We start from the raw sequence: 26,163 nt of genomic DNA, 5'->3' as shown, positions 1-26,163 counted from the left end.
TCAACTCAACCATCTATGAAACCAACAGATCTTCTGGAAAGAACTACGGGATTGCCTAACAGCTCATTCAACCAGAGTCATGAGAGTCTCCTGGGCGTAAAATCAGCAGTGTCTCTTGAGCAGATTTGTTGAGCGACAATGTGGTTGTCACTTGACAAAGCCTCTTCTCAAAATTTGGACAAAAAATGCTATAGGATGTGGTCCCTCCCAAAATTATTTTAATTGGTTTGTCTCCAGAGGTGCTGTCATGCAAACAATCTGAAAAGGTAGAATTATGACTGATAATTCGGTTTTCATGAGTCTATCATGACTGCACCTGTTTATTTCCTTCCTTATTTTTCGGTTTATTGAAAATTTTGCTCCAATAAGTAATTTATAAACCACTGAAGGTTGCTCTAAGAGGGGCCTTTTTAAATTATGTCTCCTATACCCATTAGTACCAATGGGGACATACACTGGTGTTCTGTCATGACGGACTGAAAAAATTAATTATTGATAAGTCATAATTCTACCTTTTATACATGTAATATACCTATGTGCTGTAAAAACTTGACGTTTGCAACCCCTGATAATGGTTGGAGTGCTGGTAATTACTCATTTCCACTGGCCAATCAGAATGTTGTAGCAAAGCTGTTTGTGCAGGTCACCTAAACAATTTATTTTAAAACTTTTCCAGATGCCTCTCCCAGGAGTCGATCTCAGAGTCTTAGTCGTTTACTTTGGAAACAAGCAAGTGTGGCTAGTGAACTGTGGGAGAGGTTATCAGCCCGTAGTTTAGACCAGCACCGTCATCTGGAGAGGACATTAGAGCAGCTTCGGGATTTAAGAGTTTCAATGAAAGAAGCTACAGATGCACTAAGTCAAGCAGAGAGTGTGCAAACAACTTGGGAACCAATAGGAGATTTGTTTATAGATTCCTTGCCTGAGCACATCCAGGCTACAAAGGTAAACAGGAAAGTGTCATTTTGATATTTTATTGTGTGCAGTATTAACAAATGTAATGAAATTATATATTGTGTTTTTTTTAGCTGTTTAAAGAAGAGATTATGCCTATAAAAGACACAATCAAGATGGCAAATGACATTGCTCATCAGCTAGCCCTGTGTGATGTACACCTCTCGATAGAAAATGCACGTGAGCTTGAACAAATTAACAACCGATGTAAACAGCTCCAGGTATATGCAGTTGATGTTCAATCAGTACTTCGACTACTCTGTCAATATAAAGGGCATTCTTCGCAGTAAAAAAAAGAATAACACAGAATCACATGTGCCAGTAGTGTGTGACAAGAGAACAGTACTTTTCTAGAATAAAAAATAAAGCACCTTAGTAGTAATACTTGATCTGGATTTGTTTGGGATTTTTCCAGTTAGCTTCATTTAGAAAGTTAAAATCCACAGCAAATCTACCGTTGTAAACATGCTCTTAAAAGGATTTCCTACCTTTTTGTGTCTTCAGTCCTATGCAGGCCTTTGTGTACGCCATGTGTAATCCATTCCTGCAGTTATACTGGCACTAATATGCAAGATTTAAATGCCCAAGTACGTTAGATAATTTAGTCAAATCCACTAATTACCTAATGTGTATGGAGGAATGTTGACAGGAGATTCTGGGGGAAAGAAGGATTTGGTATTTTGGATGTAAATATGTTTTTTTCTTTATTCTCACTAGAGATGAGTGAATCGAACTTGACGAATCCGAATTCGTTACGAATTTCATGAAAAATTCGATTTGCAACGAATACGAATATCGCCGCGATTCTATCGCACGAATCGCTTCATTAAACTCCATTTTACAGCATTCCAGGCTATTGTAGAGCTAAGATGGCGGATCCACATGTGAGTACATGGGGCAGGGGATTATGGGAGGGCGGGAAACAGCGGCGGGAATGAAGGTAGGCGGGCTGACCCAGAACCACATGTGAGATGCAGCCTATCAGTGTTCACTGACCCCTGTGATGTCACAGCCCCTATATAATCGGCAGCCATCTTGCCTCACTTCATTTCATCTATGCACTCAGATGGAGAGGACGGGACTGTGTGTGTGTGTGAATAGCTCATACCACAGCGTTACACTGCAACTGCTAGTCACATCAGCATTAGGGAAAGGCAGGAGTGCAGAGTGCTGTGCTGTTACTCTGAGAAGGATCATTGATAGCTAAACCTCCTATTCATGTTATTGAGCATTGCAGCAGAGAGGGGCAGATAGCCGTCAGCTGCCTCATACAGATCTCCAAGCTGCCTGAACTTTCTGAAGCATCTTATCTCCTCATTTTTCAGCTCTATTGAGTTTTTTTTTCTCCACAAATCTTCTGCTGCGCAGAATTGTGTGACAGAGTGCAATTTAGGGTTTAATCCCTGGATTTTTTTTGGGCGGTGCTGCACTGTTGGGTCCTGCTGCTGTTCAGAAATAAGTCATATTAGTGTGGACTTTAGTGCCTTTTTACCATTTTTCACCTGTTACTCTGTCTCTGTGCTAAATTCAGTGTTATAGCACACTTTATACACCTGCCGGTGTATTAAAGAATTTTTTTTTTTCCTGAGTACAAATATGCTTTTTCAGTGGCCTTATCATTGCAAAGGGCCTAAATACAAGCAAATAGCGTACCATATACTACCTTTTTTTCTGTCTCTGTGCTAAATTCAGTGTTATACCACACATTATACACCTGCCAGTGTATTAAAGAAAAAAAAGGTTTTCCTGCGTAAAAATACGCTTAACAGTGGCCTTATCATTGCAAAGGGCCTAAATTCAAGCAAATAGAGTACCATATACTACCTTTTTTTCTGTCTCTGTGCTAAATTAAGTGTTATACCACACGTTATACACCTGCTGGTGTATTAAAGAAATTTTTTTTTTCCGGAGTACAAATATGCTTTACAGTGGCCTTATCATTGCAAAGGGCCTAAATACAAGCAAATAGCGTACCATATACTACATTTTTTTCTGTCTCTGTGCTAAATTCAGTGTTATACCACACGTTATACACCTGCCGGTGTATTAAAGAAATATTTTTTTTCCTGAGTACAAATACGCTTAACAGTGGCCTTATCATTGCAAAGGGCCTAAATACAAGAAAATAGCGTACCATATACTACCTTTTTTTTCTGTCTCTGTGCTAAATCAAGTGTTATACCACACGTTATACACCTGCCTATGTATTAAAGAAAAAAAGTTTTTCCTGAGTACAAATACGCTTTTTCAGTGGCATTATCATTGCAAAGGGCCTACATACAATCAAATAGCGTACCATATACCACCTTTTTTTCTGTCTCTGTGCTAAATTAAGTGTTATACCACACGTTATACACCTGCCGGTGTATTAAAGAAAATACATTTTTCCTGAGTAAAAATACGCTTAACAGTGGCCTTATCATTGCAAAGGGCCTAAATACAAGCAAATAGCGTACTATATACTACCTTTTTTTTCTGTCTCTGTGCTAAATTAAGTGTTATACCACACGTTATACACCTGCCGGTGTATTAAAGAAAATAATTTTTTTCCTGAGTAAAAATACGCTTAAAGGGTAGCTCCCACCATCCTATTTATTTTTTTGCTACCCCGTTCACCCTCCTCCCCCCCCCCCCCGCTACGGCACTAGCCCGTTCCCTCCTCCCCCCCCCTCCCCGCCCTGCATACCCCGTTCCCTCATTACACTTGCAGTTACTGCAGAGTCCGGCAGCGGGCGTGCAGGGACAGCGGCGGCAACGAGGCAGCAGTGGCGATGTGCGGGAGGAGTGGCCTCCCAGCCAGTGGCCGGGGAGCCAATGCACTCGCTCCCACCTGTCTAATTGACAGGCAGGGAGCGAGTGCAGCCTAACTGAAAAAGGACTGATTGCCACTCCAAAATCAGTCCTTTTTCAGTAGCCGGTTTTTAAATGTAAATTAAACCTTTTTAATGAAAAAAATAATAATAAAAGTATATTAGAGATATGTTGTAGTACATAAGTACTACAACATATCAAAAAATAAAGTTGGTGACAGTGCCCATTTAACAGTGGCCTTATCATTGCAAAGGGCCTAAATACAAGCAAATAGCGTACCATATACTACCTTTTTTTCTGTCTCTGTGCTAAATTAAGTGTTATACCACACATTATACACCTGCTGGTGTATTAAAGAAAAAAGTTTTTCCTGAGTACAAATACGCTTTTTCAGTGGCATTATCATTGCAAAGGGCCTAAATACAAGCAAATAGCGTACCATATACCACCTTTTTTTTCTGTCTCTGTGCTAAATTCAGTGTTATACCACACGTTATACACCTGCCGGTGTATTAAAGAAAATAATTTTTTTCCTGAGTAAAAATACGCTTAACAGTGGCTTTATCATTGCAAAGGGCCTAAATACAAGCAAATAGCGTACCATATACTACTTTTTTTTCTGTCTCTGTGCTAAACTAAGGGTTATACCACACATTATACACCTGCCGGTGTATTAAAGAAAAAAAAGTTTTTCCTGAGTAAAAATACGCTTAACAGTGGCCTTATCATTGCAAAGGGCCTAAATACAAGCAAATAGCGTACCATATACTACCTTTTTTTTCTGTCTCTGTGCTAAATTCAGTGTTATACCACACGTTATACACCTGCCGGTGTAATAAAGCAAAAAAAGGTTTTCCTGAGTACAAATACGCTTTTTCAGTGGCATTATCATTGCAAAGGGCCTACATACAAGCAAATAGCGTACCATATACCACCTTTTTTTCTGTCTCTGTGCTAAATTCAGTGTTATACCACACGTTATACACCTACTGGTGTAATAAAGCAAAAAAACGTTTTCCTGAGTACAAATTCACTTTTTCTGTGGCATTATCATTGCAAAGGGCCTACATACATGCAAATAGTGTACCATTTACCACCTTTTTTTCTGTCTCTGTGCTAAATTCAGTGTTATACCACACGTTATACATCTACCGATCTACCGGTGTATTAAAGAAAATAAATTTTTTCCTGAGTAAAAATACGCTTAACAGTGGCCTTATCATTGCAAATGGCCTAAATACAAGCAAATAGCGTACCATATACTACCTTTTTTTCTGTCTCTGTGCTAAATTAAGTGTTATACCACACGTTATACACCTGCCGGTGTATTCAAGAAAAAAAAGTTTTTCCTGCGTACAAATACGCTTAACAGTGCGCTCATCATTGCAAAGGGCATACATACAACCAAGTAGTGTACTATTTAGTACCTGTATTTCTGTCTCGGTGCTAAATTCAGTGCTATTCCACACATTAGTATACACTGGCTGGTGTAAAAAAAGAGTTTTTTTCTGCGTATAAATACGCTTAACAGTGCGCTCATCATTGCAAAGGGCATACATACAACAAAGGAGTGTACTATTTAGTAACTGTTATTCTGTCTAGGGCCTATATACTTTGAAAGGACAGCCGTAGGTAATCGCTTGCTGCTGTTCTATACCCTCATAAACGCACTAAGTATGTCAGGCAGGGAAGTGCCAGGACGTGCACAGAGAAGGGGCAGAGGCCTACATACGTCAGGCAGAGTTGGCAGCAGACTTGGGGCGAGTGGCAGCAGGAGTCGCAGCAATAGGCCTGAGCTCCCGTTAACACCCAGCGGTCGTGTCGTCGACCCATCTCTCCTCGTCAATTGGTTTGCACACTCATCCCCATCATCACAAGCGACATCTGACAACCCTAGTCAAGAGTTGGTGGGTTCCTCAGACACAACCCCCAGTTGACTTGGCCCGGGAGCAGTCCCTGTAATCCCATTGCCTTTGTCCTATGCTGTTCCCTCTCCCAAAGAAGTATCTCATGCTTTGGGTTCAGCTCCACTATTTAGCGAGGACGATGTAATAGAGGACAGTCAGCATCTAATGGGCAGCCAAGAATGTGAGGAGACATGCGTCCCTTGCTCCGCAAGGCGGCCAAGTAGTGATGCGGAGAGTGACGTGGGAGGCGGTGTTTCAATTGCTCAGGGTCCTGAGGCAGACACTGTTGTGGAACACGAGGAGGACATCAGTGACGTGCACACATCTTTTGATGATGATGAAGCCGATCGCAATTGGGAGCCGGGTGCAGAAGCTGGGGCTTCATCATCATCAGGCGAAGAGATTTGCTCTTTGTCTATGAGGCAGCAAGGCGGTAGCACGGTTGGCAATCAGCGTGCTGGTGGCAGTAGTGGAAATTTTTCATAAAGAATCCGGAGTACCTTAGCGCAGTCACATGCAAAACCTGTGGGCAGAAAGTGAAGCGTGGCCAGGGTCCCAATCTCGGCACCACAGCCCTGCGTCAACACATGATTCGCCACCATAAAGCGGCCTGGGATAACCGTGGCTCTGAGGTAGTGGTCCAGCCTGCCGCATCACCCAGTGGCTATCCGCTTTCTCCGTCATCCAGCCAAGGCTCCACCACCTCAGTGGTGAAGCTACTCAGCAGCAGCAGGTGGACATGGAGCAGGACATGAAACAGCAGGTGATGGCTTACCTCGACATGACCCTGCCAACAACCGTTGAAGATCCGCTGGACTTCTGGCCAGACAAACTCGATTTATGGCCGCAACTAGCGGAGTTTGCCCTGGAAAAGCTGTCCTGCCCGGCCAGTAGTGTGCCATCAGAGCGGGTGTTTAGTGTGGCCGGGGCCATAGTCACCCCAAGGCGAACTCGTCTGTCCACTAAAAATGTGGAGAGACTGACGTTTGTCAAGATGAATCAGGGATGGATCAGCCAGAATTTCCAGCCACCAATGACAGATCAGTCTGAGTAGATTGACCATGCTCCTACAACAAAATTTTCTCTATTGTGGTTGGTTGTGAAATCCTCTGGGGCAGACCTGGGGATTGTACGGCCCGCTTGACACATACGGCCTTTTGATTGGCTCTGACCGGCCCGCGCTGATTGGGGGACAACTATGCTGCCTAATCTGGGGGACATCTATGCTGCCTAATCTGGGGGACAAGTATGCTCCTAATCTGGGTAACATCTATGCTGCCTAATCTGGTGGACAACTATGGTCCTAATCTGGGGGACATCTATGCTGCCTAATCTGGGGGACAACTATGCTCCTAATATGGGGAAAACTGAAGCTTCTGGCTTTGGGCCTATAATTTTTTGAAGTTTAGCAGTAGCTAAATACATGCTTAATGCAAATGTCAACATTGATCTTTAAATGTAAGGGGTTATTAAACCCTCTTGGGTACTGCGAATGACTGCTCCAGACTCATTCTCTGTCTTTCACAAACTACTTGTCTCCCTGGTGCCTCAGGCCTTGGGCCTATAATTTTTTGAATTTTAGCAGTAGCTAAATACATGCTTAATGCAAATGTAAACATTGATCTTTAAATGTAAGGGGTTATGAAAACCTCTTGGGTACTGCAAATGCATGCTCCAGACTCATTCTGTGTCTTTCAGGAAATACTTGCCTCCCTGGTGCCTCTGGCCTTGGGCCTTAAATTTTTGGATGTTTAGCAGTAGCTAAATACATGCTTAATGCAAATTTCAACAATGATCGTTAAATTCTCAGCGCTCTGCCAGGGCCTTCTCCTACCCCGCCTGGGCCGATCCGAGGACCTCACTAACCAACTCACTAACTAATCCAATCGCTTATAGCGACGGGCGGTGTGTACAAAGGGCAGGGACTTAATAAATGCCAGCTTATGACCCTCATTTACTGGTAATTCCTCGTTTTAAGGTTAAATAATTGCAATCCCAGATCCCTATCACGAACTGGTTTCAGCGTGCAACACGCACCTGTCCTTGAAAGATAGAGAGACGCTAATCCGTTCAGTGGAGCGCTAGTGCGGCCCAGGACATCTGAGGCCATAACACACTTGTTATTGCTTGATCTCGCAATTGATCGGGCAAGGTAAGGGGTTATTAAAGCCTCTTGGGTACTGCTGAGGCCTACTCCTGACTGCTCCTGGTGCAATGTATGGGGTACTTAAACACTCTTGGGTAGTGTTATTGTAAAATTTACTGGTAATTTTATCAGTAACAAAATTTAATTTTGAATGCTTACCGTTACACAACGGAACGCTTGTTGCGTGTGATTTTTTAATGAAAAAATAGATGGAGAGGGATTAACTCTGCTTAATCATTTTTGGCAAATAGAATCCTTTTGCCATCTGCTTTTTTGGAGACAGATGCACTTACACACATGTAATAATTTTTTCAACCAAATTTCAAACATTGTGTGGTTTATTACTTTTGAAAAGAATGTCTTTGGGTGGTCCACCATCCTGCATTATAGAGTCTTCTGAACTGCTGTATATGCGCTTGTTTTTTTAAAAAAAAGGTATTTTGTCCGACAATTTCGATAAAATTTTGCGTTTTTTTGGAGTGGATTGTGAAGCCCGGGTGACGGGTGTGTAGTGTGTACTCGTGCATCAGTCAACTCCAGTCTGTGTCCGTTAGGCAATATATGGGTTACTGATGCAGCAGAGGTGGGGCCTTGGTCTTGGAATTTCAATTATTTAAAAAAATTTGAACATATTGTGTGGTTTATTATATTATAGAAGAATGTCTTTGGGTGGTCCACCGTCCTGCATTATAGAGTCTTCTAAACTGCTGTATATGCGCTTGTTTTAACAAAAAGGTATTTTGTCAGACAATTTCGAAAAAAATTGTGTTCTTTTGGGGTGGATTGTGAAGCCCGGGTGACGAGTGTGTAGTGTGTACTCGTGCATCAGTCAACTCCAGTCTGTGTCCGTTAGGCAATATATGGGTTACTGATGCAGCAGAGGTGGGGCCCTGGTCTTGGAATTTCAATTATTTAATTTTTTTTTACATATTGTGTGGTTTATTATATTATAGAAGAATGTCTTTGGGTGGTCCACCGTCCTGCATTATAGAGTCTTCTGAACTGCTGTATATGCGCTTGTTTTAACAAAAAGGTATTTTGTCACACAATTTCCCAAAAATTTGCGTTTTTTTGGGGTGGATTGTGAAGCCCGGAAACTGTTGGATATGTGCTTGTTCTTACACAAAGGTATTTCTTTAAAACATTTCTAAAATGTTGTTGTTTTTTGGAGGTGATTGTTAAGCCCGGGTGTGTACTGGTGCATCAGCCAACTCCAGGCTGTGTCTTTCAGGCAATATATGGGTTCCTGATGCCGCAGAGGTGGGGCCTGGGTCTTGAAATTTCAAATTTTTGGATAGCGGGTGCTACCAATGAGAAATCTTTGACAAAAATGTCATATATTGTGTTGGTTTTTGGGGGGGGGATTGTGAAGCCCTGGTGTGTACTCTTGCATCAGCCAACTCCAGGCTATGTCATGCATTCAATATATGGGTTACTGATGCCGCAGGGGTGGGGCCTGGTTCTGGAAATTTCAAATTTTTGGATATCGGGTGCTACCAATGAGAAATCTTTGACAAAAATTTCATATATTGTGTTTTTTTTTTTTTGGGGGGGGGGGGGGGGGGGGGGATTGTGAAGCCCTGGTGTGAAGTGTACTAGTGCATCAGCCAACTCCACGCTGTGCCATTCAGCCACTAAATGGTCTCCTCTTGCTGCCAACATGTCCACGCTATGTCATTCAGTCACTATATGGTCTCCTGACACTGATGCCACCACCAGGCTCTGTCATTGTGCTGCTGTGCGGCAGTGATTCTAAGAGCGATGCCGGTAATCTGCATGCTATTCTGAATAACAGTATTATTTCACTACCCCAGCACACTCCATATGCGTTTTAGGGCACAGCAAAGTATTCTATACCCCTATAGAGGCTGTATGTAGGCTAGAAATAGCCTTTTTTAACATCGATTCGCCGCGAATAAATTCGGATCGAAACAAACTTTTCGGGAAAATTCGGCGAATCGGCCGAATCGAATTTTTGAAAAGTTCGCTCATCTCTAGTTCTCACCATGGTAAGCCACTGCCAGAAGTGTCTGGATGTGCTTATTCTTCTCTACCCCTTGAGAACATATGCACACTAAACTGAGGGTGCATGTGTGGATCAGGAGGTACACACGTAGGTATAAATATAAATAGGTAAATTGGGTACATGAGAAACAAGTTGCAACTGTTGTCTGACTATTGCTCTTAGAGTAAGGAATAGCTTTAGGTCAGCAGAATAGACAATTGTAGTATAATAATCTTGAAACATGCAAACAAATTAAGTAATATAAAGTAGCATAGTATTACAATGCGATATGAAAGTGAAACCACAAATTCAACATGATGATCAGTGGTGGGGATTATGATGATGAGATCAGAGAAAACCATTTACTGTAGGAAGGGGGAATTCTATGGCAAACCAGTTTAATGCGAAGAGCATTGTGGTCTTGATATCCAAGTTTGCCCCATTTCAAAAATTTAGCATGTTGAGAATGTACGATGGAATAGACCTTTTAAATAGCTTTAAGTCAGATTTACCATATTAATGACTTTGTTGAGTTTAGGAGAGAGATCAGATCCCTATTTTCTCATAATAAGAAGTTTAGTTGACATCAAGAGATTAGCCACTGGTGTTCGGACATGTACAGGGAATTGTTCTAGATTGATCATGAGTACTACAGTCTCAGGAGTAAGATCATATTGTGGGTCTACTAACAGGTCTCACACAGTCCTATAAAGATGTTATGTATTGGAAGACTACTAACGTGCTTAGATCCACATACTCTGACTCGTTCTGATTGTCAGAGAAGACACAAACAGTGAATGTTCCGTAAGCGTTTTAGCAGATTGTACACTGTACCTCCCACCTACAGTACTGAGATCTTGTGGTACAGGCCTTGCAGGGCCTGTGTGGGTCCGGAGCAACTTGCGGTGAGAGCACTGTGTCTATGGTTAGGAGATCTTGGGACTGGTGAGCCGGAGCGGCGTCTTACGTCAGGCTGGTGTCCGCATCCAGGTGGAGAAGGTAAGCGGAGAACTTAGTCAGATGACTCAAAGAGGTAGAACAAGATGATAAAGCGTAGTTGGAGCTTCGGACATCTCAGTAGAACAGTGTGGGTGTGTTTTAGGTGCTCATTGAGACTGGGCTAGACGTGTTTTAGGGTACTGACTGTATAAATCGCTGACCCCTTCCTTAGGAGTTGTACTAGAACTGAAGCAGTCTTGGTATCTTTTATTTCCAAGTTAACACGTGTATCTCATTAAATAATCAGAAGTTCAGGGAAGGAAATAAGACATTAAAGGATAAACATGCCAATAATTCAAAAGAAATACATTCTAAGGTTACAAGCAGATGGTCTACTTTGATAACAGAATGACAGAACAATATATGGGCTAATATAAAGCAAAAGTTTTATATACACAATATATTGTTTATCTGTTCACACTCCGTCCTTCCCAGTGGACTTAAAGGGGTACACCGCTGCTGTCAGGATCTGGACTGGTATAGAAAATATAGAAGTGAAAGGAATATAAAGAATATGGATCATGCTAAGATATAGGGAAAAAATACCTATTCAAAAGGGAATACACCTCTATGGGACATCCCAATGTGGCTAAACAGATTAGTTCAGACAATGCATTTTACATTAAAAAAAAATGGAATATATATATATATATATTTTTTTTTTTATCCCTTTTTTTTAATGTAAAATGCATTGTCTGAACTAATCTGTTTAGCCACATTGGGATGTCCCATAGAGGTGTATTCCCTTTTGAATAGGTATTTTTTCCCTATATCTTAGCATGATCCATATTCTGTATATTCCTTTCACTTCTATATTTTTTATTTTTTAATAGAATAAAAATTATTTAGATACATTAGCCTATTCTAAGTATATGTTTAGTTGCTTACTGTTCACATTTAGCTTGTCAGTTACTGCTCACACTTAAAGGGGTACTCCGCTGCTCAGCATTTGGAACAAAGTGTTCCGAATACTGGAGCCGGGAGCTCGTGATGTCATAGCCCCACCCCCTCATGATGTCACACTCCGCCCCCTCAATGCAAGTCTATGGGAGGGGGCGTGTTGGCTGTGTCGGCTGTGAGCGCACCGATAGTTTGTAATGCTCTACGCAAGCGCCATGCCACAATGTGAAAGCGCAGACGCAGGCACTGTATAAGGAATATCTAACCGGAAGTTGTCATTGCGACTTTATTTTCCGTGGAGCTTGGTTATATTACTAACGGTATTGCTAGGTGAATCTAGTGGATATAATATTGAGAGTAATCCCAACACCTTGCCACTGAGATATCTATTTCTTAATATTGTACTAGTTGGTGAACCCATTTTGTATTATTGTTACATACCTTGCATATTATTGTATTTTATGTTACGAGGGGTATAGTTTAGTTTTAATTGGTCATAATTAAAAGTTATGTTTTACTTCCTGTGCTTCAGTGATTATGTAGATGGAAAGGAATATGAATGTCAGTGTTATGAGCAAATGGTGGGGACCTATTGTGCCACCCAACTGATTTGTCTTTGGGCCACTCCAATTAGCCTACCTGGTTTGAACTCTTTAACTCCTATACAGGGAAGGGGTCAGGAAGAGACAGATCCAGGTGGAGGTCTTGAATTGGCTGCATACTAGTGTAGTTAGAGACAGGCAGACAGGTCAGTGTGGGCAGCAGAAGAGATTTGTAGTCAGCAATCCGGAAAGGCAATATAGTGCAGGAGATCAGGATTAGAGATGAGCGAACTTTTCAAAAATTTGATTCGGCCGATTCGCCGAATTTTCCCGGAAAGTTTGTTTCGATCCAAATTTGTTTGCGGCGAATCGATGTTGAAAAAGGCTATTTCTAGCCTACATACAGCCTCTATAGAGGTATAGAACACTTTGCTGTGTCCTAAAACGCATATGGAGTGTGCTGGGGTAGTGAAATAATACTGTTATTCGGAATAGCATGCAGATTACCGGCATCGCTCTTAGAATCACTGCCGCACAGCAGCACAATGACAGAGCCTGGTGGTGGCATCAGTGTCAGGAGACCATATAGTGACTGAATGACATAGCGTGGACATGTTGGCAGCAAGAGGAGACCATTTAGTGGCTGAATGGCACAGCGTGGAGTTGGCTGATGCACTAGTACACTTCACACCAGGGCTTCACAATACCCCCCCCCAAAAAAACAACACAATATATGACATTTTTGACAAAGATTTCTCATTGGTAGCACCCGCTATCCAAAAATTTGAAATGAACAGACCCAGGCCCCACCTCTGCGGCATCAGTAACCCATATATTGCCTGAAGGACACAGCCTGGAGTTGGCTGATGCACCAGTACACACCAGGGCTTCACAATCCCCCCCAAAAAAACAATACAATATATTAAATTTTTGACAAAGATTTCTCATAGGTAGCACCCGCTATCCAAAAATTAGAAATTTCCAGACCCAGGCCCCACCTTTGCGGCATCAAGAACCCATATATTGCCTGAAGGACACAGCCTGGAGTTGGCTGATGCACCAGTACATACCCGGGCTTCACAATCCCCTCCAAAAAACAACATTTTGGAATTTTTTTAAAGAAATACCTTTGTGTAGGAACAAGCGCATATCCAACAGTTCACAAGACTCTATAATGCAGGACAGTGGACCACCCAAAGACATTCTTCTCAAAAATAATAAACCACGAAATGTTTGAAATTTTTTTACAAAAACTAATTCAATATGTGTGTAAGCGCATCTGTCTCCAAAAGATCAGATCACCACAGGACTTTTTTCGCCCAAAATGATGAAGCAGAGTTAATCCCTGTCCGTATTTTTTATTTATATTTTCATTAAAAAATCGCACGCAACAAGCGTCCGTTGTGTAACGATTAGCATGCTGGAAAATTCAATTTTATTACTGATAAAATTATCAGTAAATTAAAAGAAAAACACTACCCAAGAGTGTTTAATTACCCCATACATTGCACCAGGAGCAGTCAAGAGTAGGCCTCAGCAGTACCCAAGAGGCTTTAATAACCCCCTACCTTTGCACGATCAATTGCGAGATCGAGCAATACCAGGTGTGTTATGCCCTCTGATTTCCGGGGCCACAGGCGCGCTCCACTGAACGGATTAGCGTGTCTCTATCTCACATTGACCGATGCTGGTAACCCGCTAACTCCCGGAAAGGTAAGCTGCCGCGAAGCAGGTGGTCTCCCCCGGGCACGTTTGGCTCCAGAATTTCCACCACTGCCACACCACGCTGACTGCCAACCGTGCTACCACCTTGCTGACTCAAGGGAAACCTGCAACTCTCTTCTCCTGATGATGAACCCCCCTTCTCCTGAGATCGAGCAATAACAGGTGTGTTATGCCCTCAGATGTCCGGGGCCGCAGGCGCACTCCACTGAACGGATTAGGGTGTGTCCATCTTTTTTTGTAGCACCCGCAATCCAAAAATGTTAAATTCCCAGACCCAGGCCCCACCTCTGCGGCATCAGGAACCCATTTATTGCCTGAAGGACACAGCCTGGAGTTGGCTGATGCACCAGTACACACAGGGCTTCACAATCCGCACCAAAATCAACCAAATTGTATACATTTTTTTTTTAATTTACAACTTTGTGTAAGCACAAGCCCATATCCAACATTTCAGAAGACTCTATAAAGCAGGACGGTGGACCACCCAAAGACTTTCTTCTCAAAAATAATGAACCACACAATTGTTGAATTTAAAAAAAAAATTGAAATTCCAAGACCCAGGCCCCACCTCAGCTGCATCAGTAACCCATAGATTGCCTGAAAGACACAGCCTAGAGTTGGCTGATGCACGAGTACACACCCGAGCTTCACAATCCACCCCAAAAAAACACAATTTTTTTAAAATTGTCTGACAAAATACCTTTTTGTTAAAACAAGTGCATATACAGCAGTTCAGAAGACTCTATAATGCAGGACGGTGGACCACCCAAAGACATTCTTCTCTAATATAATAAACCACACAATATGTTCAATTTTTTTAAATAATTGAAATTCCAAGACCAAGGCCCCACCTCTGCTGCATCAGTAACCCATATATTGCCTAACGGACACAGACTGGAGTTCACTGATGCACGAGTACATACTACACACCCGTCACCCGGGCTTCACAATCCACCCCAAAAAAACGCAAAATTTTATCGAAATTGTCTGACAAAATACCTTTTTTTTTTAAAAAAACAAGCGCATATACAGCAGTTCAGAAGACTCTATAATGCAGGATGGGGGACCACCAAAAGACATAATAAACCACACAATGTTTGAAATTTGGTTAAAAAAATTATTTCATGTGTGTAAGCGTATCTGTCTCCAAAAAATCGGATGACAAAAGGATTCTAATCGCCAATTATTAAGCAGAGTTAATCCCTCTCCATCTATTTATTTATTTTTTTCATTAAAAAATCACACGCAACTAGCGTTCCGTTGTGTAACGGTTAGCGTTCTGCAAAATTAAATTTTATTACTGATAAAATTACCAGTAAATTTAACAATAACACTACCCAAGAGTGTTTAATTACCCCATACATTGCACCAGGAGCATTCAGGAGTAGGCCTCAGCAGTACCCTAGAGGCTTTAATAACCCCTTACCTTGCCCAATCAATTGCGAGATCTAGCAATAACAGGTGTGTTATGGCCTCAGATGTCCTGGGCCGCACTAGCGGTCCACTGAACGGATTAGCGTGTCTCTATCTTTCAAGGACAGGTGCGTGTTGCACGATGAAACCAGTTCGTGATAGGGATCTGGGATTGCAATTATTTAACCTTAAAACGAGGAATTACCAGTAAGTGAGGGTCATAAGCTGGCGTTTATTAAGTCCCTGCCCTTTGTACACACCGCCCGTCGCTATAAGCGATTGGATTAGTTAGTGAGTTGGTTAGTGAGGTCCTCGGATCGGCCCAGGCGGGGTAGGAGAAGGCCCTGGCAGAGCGCCGAGAATTTAACGATCATTGTTGAAATTTGCATTAAGCATGTATTTAGCTACTGCTAAACATCCAAAAATGCAAGGCCCAAGGCCAGAGGCACCAGGGAGGCAAGTAGTTCCTGAAAGACACAGAATGAGTCTGGAGCATGCATTTGCAGTACCCACAAGGTTTTCATATCCCCTTACATTTAAAGATCAATGTTTACATTTGCATTAAGCATGTATTTAGCTACTGCTAAACTTCAAAAAATTATCCAGGGAGGCAAGTAGTTTGTGAAAGACACAGAATGAGTCTGGAGCAGTCATTCGCAGTACCCAAGAGGATTTCATAACCCCTTACATTTAAAGATCAATGTTGACATTTGCATTAAGCATGTATTTAGCTACTGCTAAACTTCAAAAAAATTATAGGCCCAAGGCCAGAAGTATCAGTTTAGGATTAGGAGCATACTTGTCCCCCAGATTAGGCAGCATAGATGTCACCCAGATTAGGCAGCATAGATGTCCCCCAGATTAGGCAGCATAGATGTCCCCCAGATTAGGAGCATAGTTGTCCCCCAGATTAGGTAGCATAGATGTCACCCAGATTAGGCAGCATAGATGTCTCCCCAGATTAGGAGCATAGTTGTCCCCCAGATTAGGCAGCATAGATCTCACCCAGATTAGGCAGCATAGATGTCCCCCAGATTAGGAGCATACTTGTCCCCCAGATTAGGAGCATACTTGTCCCCCAGAGTAGGCAGCATAGATGTCACCCAGATTAGGCAGCATAGATGTCCCCCAGATTAGGAGCATAGCTGTCCCCCAGATTAGGCAGCATAGAAGTCACCCAAATTAGGCAGCATAGATGTCCCCAAAATTAGGAGCATACTTTTCCCCAAGATTAGGCAGCATAGATGTCCCCCAGATTAGGTAGCATAGATGTCACCCAGATTAGGCAGCATAGATGTCCCCCAGATTAGGAGCATACTTGTCCCCCAGATTAGGCATCATAGATTTCCACCAGATTAGGAGCATAGTTGTCCCCCAGATTAGGAGCATAGTTGTCCCCCAGATAAGGAGCATAGTGGTCCCCCAGATTAGGCAGCATAGATGTCATCCAGATTAGGCAGCATAGATATCCCCCAGATGAGGCAGCATAGATGTCCCCCAGATTAGGCAGCATAGATGTCCCCCAGATTAGGCAGCATAGTTGTCCCCCAATCAGCGCGGGCCGGGCAGAGCCAATCAAAGGGCAGTATGTGGCAAGCGGGCCGTACAATCCCCAGGTCTGCCCTAGAGGGTTTCATAACCAACCACAATAGAGAAAATTTTGTTGTAGGAGCATGGTCAATCTACTCAGACCCATCTGTCATTGGTGGCTGGAAATCCTGGCTGATCCATCCCTGACTCATCTTGACAAACATCAGTCTCTCCACATTTTTAGTGGACAGACGAGTTTGCCTTGGGTGACTATGGCCCCGGCCGCACTAAACACCCGCTCTGATGGCACACTACTGGCTTTTCCAGGGCAAACTCCGCTAGTTGCGGCCATATATCGAGTTTGGCTGCCCAGAAGTCCAGCCGATCTTCAACACGGTTGTTGACAGGGTCATGTCGAGGTAAGCCATCACCTGCTGGTTCAGGTCCTGCTCCATGTCCACCTGCTGCTGATGAGTAGCTTCACTATGCGGCTGAAGGAAGCTACTCATCAGCGACTGTAGACTCAGGCTGCTGCTGATTGAGCCGGTTCTGCTCCTGCCACCCCTCCCCTCCCCAGCAGCCGTGGCAGTGGAAGGTGAGCGCAGAGGGCCCCCCGAGTCAGACCTGCAAGTGGATGGACCATGTGCCCTATAGGCATCGGCCAACCGACTACATAGAAGCTCCCTGAAGTAGGTCAGTTTATCCTCCCTCTCAGTGGGTGTAAAAAAGGCCCCAGTTCTGGGCCGGTAGCAAGGGTCTAATAAGATGGAGATCCAGAAGTCATCGCGCTGACTAATTTTGACAATTCGGGGGTCACTACGCAAGCAACTCTGTCCCTCATAGACGTCTGACAGGTAAGTTAAGGTCTTTGGGTTTGGAAATTTTAGTTTGTAACTGGATTGAACACTGGCTCATGGATCGTACCCAGAGAGTGGTGGTCAATGATTTGTACTCTAATTGGTCCCCGGTAATTAGTGGTGTACCCCAAGGTTCTGTACTGGGACCGCTGCTGTTTAATTTATTTATCAATGATATAGAGGATGGCATTAACAGCTCTGTTTCTATCTTTGCAGATGACACCAAGCTTTGTAGCACGGTACAGTCTATAGAGGATGTGCATAAGTTACAAGATGACTTGGATAGACTAAGTGTCTGGGCATCCACTTGGCAAATGAGGTTCAATGTAGATAAATGTAAAGTTATGCATCTGGGTACTAATAACCTGCATGCGTTGCATGTCTTAGGGGGGATTAAACTGGCAGAGTCACTGGTAGAGAAGGATCTGGGTGTACTTGTAGATCACAGACTACAGAATAGCATGCAATGTCAGGCTGCTGCTTCCAAAGCCAGCAGGATATTGTCATGTATCAAAAGAGGCATGGACTCAAGGTACAGGGACATAATACTCCCCCTTTATAAAGCATTGGTACGGCCTCACCTGGAATATGCTGTTCAGTTTTGGTCGCCTGTACATAAAAGGGACACTGTGGAGCTGGAAAGGGTGCAGAGATGCGCGACTAAACTAATATGGGGCATGGAACATCTTAGCTATGAGGAGCGATTAAAGGAGTTAAAATTGTTTAGTCTTGAGAAGAGACGTTTAAGGGGGGATATGATAAACGTATATAAGTATATAAATGGCCCATACAAAAAATATGGAGAAAAACTGTTCCAGGTTAAACCCCCACAAAGGACAAGGGGGCACTCCCTCCATCTGGAGAAGAAATGGTTTAGTCTAAAGGGGCGACACATCTTCTTTACCGTGAGAACTGTGAACTTATGAAACAGTCTACCTCAGGAACTGGTCACAGCAGGAAAAATTAACAGCTTTAAAACAGGATTAGATACATTCCTGGAACAAAATAACATTAATGCTTATGAAGAAATATAAAATCCCATCCCTTCCCCAATATCGCGCCACACCCCTACCCCTTAATTCCCTGGTTGAACTTGATGGACATATGTCTTTTTTCGACCGTACTAACTATGTAACTAACTATGTAACTCAGCATGCATCGTGCCATTTGTGACAGTGACTCGCTGGGACTACCTGCCTCCATCTCCACTGCATACTGCCACGGTGTGTCTGGGTCCTCTGTCTTGCCTACCTCGTAATAACCCTCAAGCTCCTCTGGCTGCTCCTGCTCCTCCTCTCCTGTCAAATGACCAGAAACACCGGCCATCTTATCCACTGTAAACTGTGCTCCGCTCTGCCCCTCATCATCCTCCTCCAGTTCATCCCCCACAGGACTCATGTAGCCTTCTGATGTAGGAGCAACATCTCCATTGCCACGACCAGCCATGTTTTCAATCATTTTTTGGAGAAAATGTAGGAGTGGAATTACGTCGTTCATGGAGTAATTCGAGCGACTAACAAAAAATGTGGCTTCCTCAAAGGGCCTCAGCAAACTGCAGGTGTCACGTATGAGCTGCCACTCGTTCACATTGAAGTTAAACAGGGGTGTACTCCTATCTGCTTGTATCATCAAAAAATCCGTGATGGCTTTTCTTTGTTCGTATAGTCTGTCCAACATATGGAGGGTGGAATTCCAACGTGTGGCAACGTCACAAATGAGACTATGTTGTGGGATACCGTTCTACGTGTACGAGTGTCTGAAGTGCATGCACTTTCCTTGCCATCGTCAGGACGTCTTGCAAATGGGGTGAAGACTTGATGAACTTCTTGACAATCAGATTCAACACGTGTACCATGCAGGGCGAATGGTTCACACTTCCTTGTCGCAGCGTGGCCCAATGTTCTTCCCATTGTCGGTCACCATGGTTCCCATTTCCAGATTTCGTGGAGTAAGCCATGCTCGGATTTCTTCCCTAATGAACTTTAGCAGTTCCTCCCCTGTGTGACTCCATTCGCCAAGACAAACCATGTGAAGGATGGCTTGACACCGCTGTGCCCTACACACGTGGTATGATGAAGGGCCACCGAGATTTGGACGTGCAGTGGAGGCCGAGGGGAGGAGCAGGAGGCGCACACTGTAAAAGGACCAACTGCCTGGGAGCCAGAGCATGGAGGAGGAAGCGGTGTGACCTGTCCAAGTTGCTGTTGTGGCTATGCAGGAACAACATTTACCCAGTGGGCCGTAAATGACATGTATTTTCCCTGCCCGTAGTTACAGCTCCACACGTCGGCGCTGCCGTCCACTTTTGAACACACCGACAGGCTCAAGGACTGGCCCACCTTCTCTTGTACAAACTTATGCAGGGCTGGTACTGCCTTCTTCGCAAAGAAAGGATGGCTTGGGACTCTCCACCTCGGCTCAGCACAAGCCATCAATTCCCTGAAAGCTGCAGAGTCCACCAGTTGGAAAGGGAGGGACTGCAACACTAGCAGCTTGAGTGGGCGCATACTGTTGTCTCTTGGACATGGCTTCGCCGATCGATTGTTGGCGGAATGGCTGACTATGAGCGGAAGAAGCAGGAGCGCAGGAAGGAGGGTTTGACACAATGCTCCCTTCGGCTGAGGTGGTGGAGCCTTGGCTGGATGACGGAGGGAGCGGATGGCCACTGGGTGATGCGGCAGGCTGGACCACTACCTCGGAGCCACGGTTATCCCAGGCCGCTTTATGGTGGCAAATCATGTGTTGACACAGGGCCGTGGTGCCGAGATTGGGACCCTGGCCAAGCTTCATTTTCTGCCCACAGATTTTGCATGTGACTACGCTAATGTCCTCCGGATTGTTTATGAAGAACAACCACACCGCAGAGTAGCTGATTTTCCCACCCGCAGTCCGCACTATTTCACTGTTATTGGTGCCGTCTCCAGGAACCCCTGTTCCACTACCTCCCTGAATGGTAGCTTGCCGCAAAGCAGGTGGTCTCCCCCTGGCATGTTTGGCTCCTGAATTTCCACTACTTCCACCACCGCGCTGATTGCCAACCGTGCTACCGCCTTGCTGCCTCATAGACAAAGAGAAAATCTCTTCTCCTGATGATGATGAAGCCCCGGCTTCTGCACCCGGCTCCCAATTGCGATCGGCTTCATCATCATCAAAAGATGTGTGCACGTCACTGATGTCCTCCTCGTGTTCCACAACAGTGTCTGCCTCAGGACCCTGAACAATTGAAACACCGCCTCCCACGTCACTCTCCGCATCACTACTTGGCCGCCTTGCGGAGCAAGGGACGCATGTCTCCTCACATTCTTGGTTGCCCATTAGATGCTGACTGTCCTCTGTTACATCGTCCTCACTAAATAGTGGAGCTAAACACAAAGCATTAGATACTTCTTTGGGAGAGGGAACAGCATAGGACAAAGGCAATGGGATTACGGGGACTGCTCCCGTGCCATGCCAACTGAGGATTGTGTCTGAGGAACCCACCGACTCTTGACTGGGGTTGTCACATGTCGCTTGTGATGATAGGGATGAGTGTGTAAACCAATTGACGAGGAGAGATGGGTCGACAACACGACCGCTGGGTGTTAACGGGAGCTCAGGCCTATTGCTGCAACTCCTGCTGCCACTGGCCCCAAGTCTGTTGCCAACTCTGCCTGACGTATGTAGGCCTCTGCCCCTTCTCTGTGCACGTCCTGGCACGTCCCTGCCTGACATACTTAGTGCATTTATGAGGGTATAGAACAGCAGCAGGCGATTACTTACGGCTGTCCTTTTAAAGTATATAGGCCCTAGACAGAATAACAGTTACTAAATAGTACACTCCTTTGTTGTATGTATGCCCTGTGCAATGATGAGCGCACTGTTAAGCGTATTTATACACAGAATTTTTTTTTTGTTGTATACACCAGCCAGTGTATACTAATGTGTGGAATAGCACTGAATTTAGCACCGAGACAGAAATACAGGTACTAAATAGTACACTACTTGGTTGTATGTATGCCCTTTGCAATCATGAGCGCACTGTTAAGCGTATTTGTACGCAGGAAAACCTTTTTTTTTTTTTTTTATACACCGGCAGGTTTATAACGTGTGGTATAACACTTAATTTAGCACAGAGAGAGAAAAAAAGGTGGTATATGGTACGCTATTTGCTTGAATTTAGGCCCTTTGCAATGATAAGGCCACTGTTAAGCGTATTTTTAGTCAGGAAAACCTTATTTTTCTTTAATACACCGGCAGGTGTATAAGGTGTGGTATAACACTTAATTTAGCACAGAGACAGAAAAAAAGGTAGTATATGGTACGCTATTTACTTGAATTTAGGCCCTTTGCAATGATAAGGCCACTTTTAAGAGTATTTTTACTCAGGAAAACCTTTTTTTTCTTTAATACACTGGCAGGTGTATAACGTGTGGTATAACACTTAATTTAGCACAGAGACAGAAAAAAAGGTGGTATATGGTAAGCTATTTGCTTGAATTTAGGCCCTTTGCAAAGGTAAGGCCACTGTTAAGCGTATTTTTACGCAGGAAAACCTTTTTTTCTTTAATACACCGGCATGAAATTCGTAACTAATTTGGGTTCGTCAACTTCGATTCGCTCATCTCTAATCAGGATGTTATGGAATCAGAAAGGCAGGCAGAGGTCACAGAATACAGTGCATTTAGCAGAAAACGTTTTACTTGAAACACTAACACGCTAGAAACCTATTTCTCAGGCAAAGTTAGAGCAAGTGCTGCTGCCTTGAAGGAGTGATTGAACCCAATGAAAAACATTTTTTAGTAAAGTGTTCCCTATGAACTTTGTGCTTGCGGTCCCTCAGATCTGCAACGCCTGCACCACTGGAGACCCATGTTCACCATGTTCACAACAGCTAGATTTCTGGTTCATCGCCAGCAGCATGCACCGCAAGAAACAATTTTTCCTATCCGTGTGCATAACTCTGTGTCCCGCTTAGCCTGCTGCTTTAGGTGTGCCTAGCCCATCCCAGCTGAGCATGTGATATGAATAATACTTTGGATTGACTGATTGTGGGCATACAAGAAAGGGAACACCTACTAAAATGATAAAGTGAAGGTAATACTACATTACTTCCATGAGGAGGAAGGGAGTGGGCAGGCGTGAGGAGTGGGGGAGGGACGGGGGGCGTCAAAGAGGCAGTTATACAATCCAAAATAACTTTACATAATGTGTTACTTTGTGGGCAATTGTCATGTAACAGAGTACCCCTTTAAATAGAATGCTGGCCATTACAAACCTGAGATTACGGAAGTGTGCAAAGCAGGAGGGCAGACATGGGGTTAACCCAGCAAGATTGCAGTCCAACTACACAAAATCTACATAACAGATACAGTCATAAAACAGTAGGACATTTTTAAAATGTAACTTTAAATGTGTGTGTGCTTTGCCACCGATCAAATTTGATTGTACCAATGACAAGTTTACATGACAACCAGTAAGTTAACTGTTCAATAGTATGTGCAAACAAATAGAATGAATTCATACTAATAATATTCTTGTGCAGACTTCTGTTACAGAACGCCTTCGGCAGCTGCAGGATGCTCATCGTGACTTTGGACCTGAGTCCCAACATTTTTTATCTTGTGAGTGTCTCTACTTTTTCCCATAAAAGTTAAAATTATAAGCAACAGACCATTAGTAAAATTGGGGTTATAAAATATAGGTGAATAACCACAACACGAGAATAACTCAAATTAGGAACTATGTAAAAAGCAGACGCAGAGGGACGTAAGGTCATGAAATGGAAAACTCACTGTTAAGCTTTGCACAAAGTGTTTACTTAAAGGAAGCTTGTTATCAGCTATATAGAGGTGAAAAAATCCTGGCACATCAGATTATGCTGAAAAGTATTTCTTTTATAAGCAAAATGCGCATACATAAACACAGAATGCGTTCCGGCCAGTACAGCCTTTTTCAACTGCATGGCATTAGTACGGACAAGGCACTATTTATGCGCCCCGACACTCACAAAATACATAATCAAATTCGAAGAACGCACCCCCCTGTGATGCAATAGTCCCAAATGCAAAAACACACGTGATACATTTTATAAATGGATCTTAGTAACGAGTGTGGTGCTTCAAGCCAACCGTTGCAGCTCCAATGAGAAAGAGAGACAGGTAAATATATGGCATAATGTAGCAGATTATATAATTCATAGTCGCGGTTAAGGCCGCGAGGTTCCAAAGTATCCAGCTTATGAATCCAATAGGCTTCTTTTCGGGCTAGTAATTTCTTAACATCTCCGCCCCTCCGTGGCGGAATGACCTCATCAATCACTTGATATTGCAGTTGAGCGATGTTATGATTCTTAATATGAAAGTGATTGGGGATCAGCAGTAATAAATTTTTGCAGCAAATACCTGACTTGTGTCTATTAATGTGGTCTCCCAAATGCTGGGTAGTATTCCCAACGTATTGGAGACTGCACGGACATTTAATTAGATAAATGACATTTCTGGATTGACATGTAAAGAATCTGTTGATAGAGAAGGTTTTCCCGGTATGGGGGTGAGTAATTTTATTGTTCCTCATCACGTTGCTGCATTGTGCACAATATAAGCAAGGGTATGTGTCAGTTTTTCGAGTGCTCAGAATTTTTTTTCTACTTTTCTTTGTGCTACCCACGTCCACCCGGATTAGTTTGTCCTCAATGTTTGGTACTCTTTTATTGCAAATCAGTGGGACGGTAGCAAACTCCTCTATCCCTGCATAGGAACTACCCAGGATACACCAGTGTTCTTTTATAATCCTATTGTTCTTGTGACTCAGTGGATGAAAAATTCTGACATAAGGGATTGCACGGGGACTCGCATTTAAAGTTATTTCCGGATAACCCCGCTGTCTGAACTTTTCATCTAGTTCTTATAACCGTTGTTCCCTTACAGAAGGGTCCTTGATGATTCTAGTAATGTGCTGTTTCTGTGAGAGTGGGATTGATTATTTATATGGCTAGAGGATGAGCACTCGTAAAATGGAGTAAACTGTTTTTATCCATGGCTTTCCTGAATAGGTCTGTGCATAAACCACCTTTACCGTCCTTCTGCAGAAATGTATCTAAAAAGCTGATACTATTCCTGTCCTGTGTCAAAGTAAATTTTAACTCTGGTCTGATGTTATTAAGGTGTTCAAAAAGCTCCATCAGGGACGTCTGTGGCCTCTCTTATATGCATACTATGTCGTCTATACAGGGTGGGCTGTTTATATGGATACACCTCAATAAAATGGGAATGTTTGGTGATATTAACTTCCTGACATTAGTATATGTGAGGGGGGAAACTTTTCAAGATGGGTGGTGACCGTGGCGGCCATTTTGAATTCGGCCATTTTGAATCCAACTTTTGTTTTTTCAATAGGAAGAGGGTCATGTGACACATCAAACTTATTGGGAATTTCACATGAAAAACAGTGAAGTGCTTGTTTTTAACGTAACTTTATTCTTTCATGAGTTATTTACAAGTTTCTGACCACTTATAAAATGTGTTCAATGTGCTGATCATTGTGTTGGATTGTCAATGCCAACCAGGAGAAATGGTAGCACGGGCTTCCAGTATCCATAGTTTCAGGTGCTGCATATCTCGTATTTTCACAGCATAGACAATTGCCTTCAGATGACCCCAAAGATAAAAGTCTAAGGGGTCAGATTGGGAGACCTTGGGGGCCATTCAACTGGCCCACGATGACCAATCCACTTTCCAGGAAACTGTTCATCTAGGAATGCTTGGACCTGACACCCATAATGTGGTGGTGCACCATCTTGCTGGAAAAAACTCAGGGAATGTGCCAGGTCCGAGCATTGCTAGAGGAACAGTTTCCTGGAAAGTGGATTGGTCGTCGTGGGCCAATTGAATGGCCCCCAAGGTCTCCCGATCTGACCCCCTTAGACTTTTATCTTTGGAGTCATCGGAAGGCAATTGTCTATGTTGTGAAGATACGAGATGTGCAGCACCTGAACTTACGGATACTCGAATCCTGTGCTAGCATTTCTCCTGCGGTGTTGCTATCAGTGTGTGAAGAGTGGGAGAAGAGTGTTGCAATCCAACACAATGGGCAGCACATTGAACACATTTTATAAGTGGTCAGAAACTTGTTAATAACTCATGAAAGAATAAAGTTGTGTTAAAACTAAGCACATCATTGATTTTCTTGTGAAATTCCCAATAAGTTTGATGTGTCACATGACCCTCTTCCTATTGAAAAACAAAAGTTGGATTAAAAATGGCCGACTTGAAAATAGCTGCCATGGTCACCACCCATCTTGAAAAGTTTCCCCCCTCACATATACTAATGTGCCACAAACAGGAAGTTAATATCACCAACCATTCCCATTTTATTAAGGTGTATCCATATAAATGTC

The 26,163-nt window shown here is 43.3% G+C and overlaps 1 protein-coding gene across 19 annotated transcripts in view; it reads left to right on the top strand.

Annotated features, from left to right (window-relative positions):
- The window catches only part of DRP2 (dystrophin related protein 2), a 1,527,660-nt gene that overhangs the window by 574,566 nt on the left and 926,931 nt on the right, over positions 1-26,163 (top strand). For all 19 annotated transcript variants that reach the window (XR_008847731.1, XM_056539136.1, XM_056539139.1 and 16 more), the window contains 3 exons: positions 677-945; positions 1,029-1,175; positions 23,311-23,389. Coding sequence is in view for 18 of the 19 variants with exons in the window: in XM_056539136.1 (XP_056395111.1) it covers positions 677-945; positions 1,029-1,175; positions 23,311-23,389 (495 nt within the window). In the remaining variant the exon portion in view is untranslated. The remainder of the gene's footprint in view (positions 1-676; positions 946-1,028; positions 1,176-23,310; positions 23,390-26,163) is intronic.

This window comes from Hyla sarda, chromosome 9 (assembly GCF_029499605.1).
Source record: "Hyla sarda isolate aHylSar1 chromosome 9, aHylSar1.hap1, whole genome shotgun sequence".
Taxonomy (NCBI): domain Eukaryota; kingdom Metazoa; phylum Chordata; class Amphibia; order Anura; family Hylidae; genus Hyla; species Hyla sarda.
The sequence above is the reverse complement of the archived record's forward strand: the minus strand, read 5'-3'. Positions and strand labels throughout refer to the sequence as shown.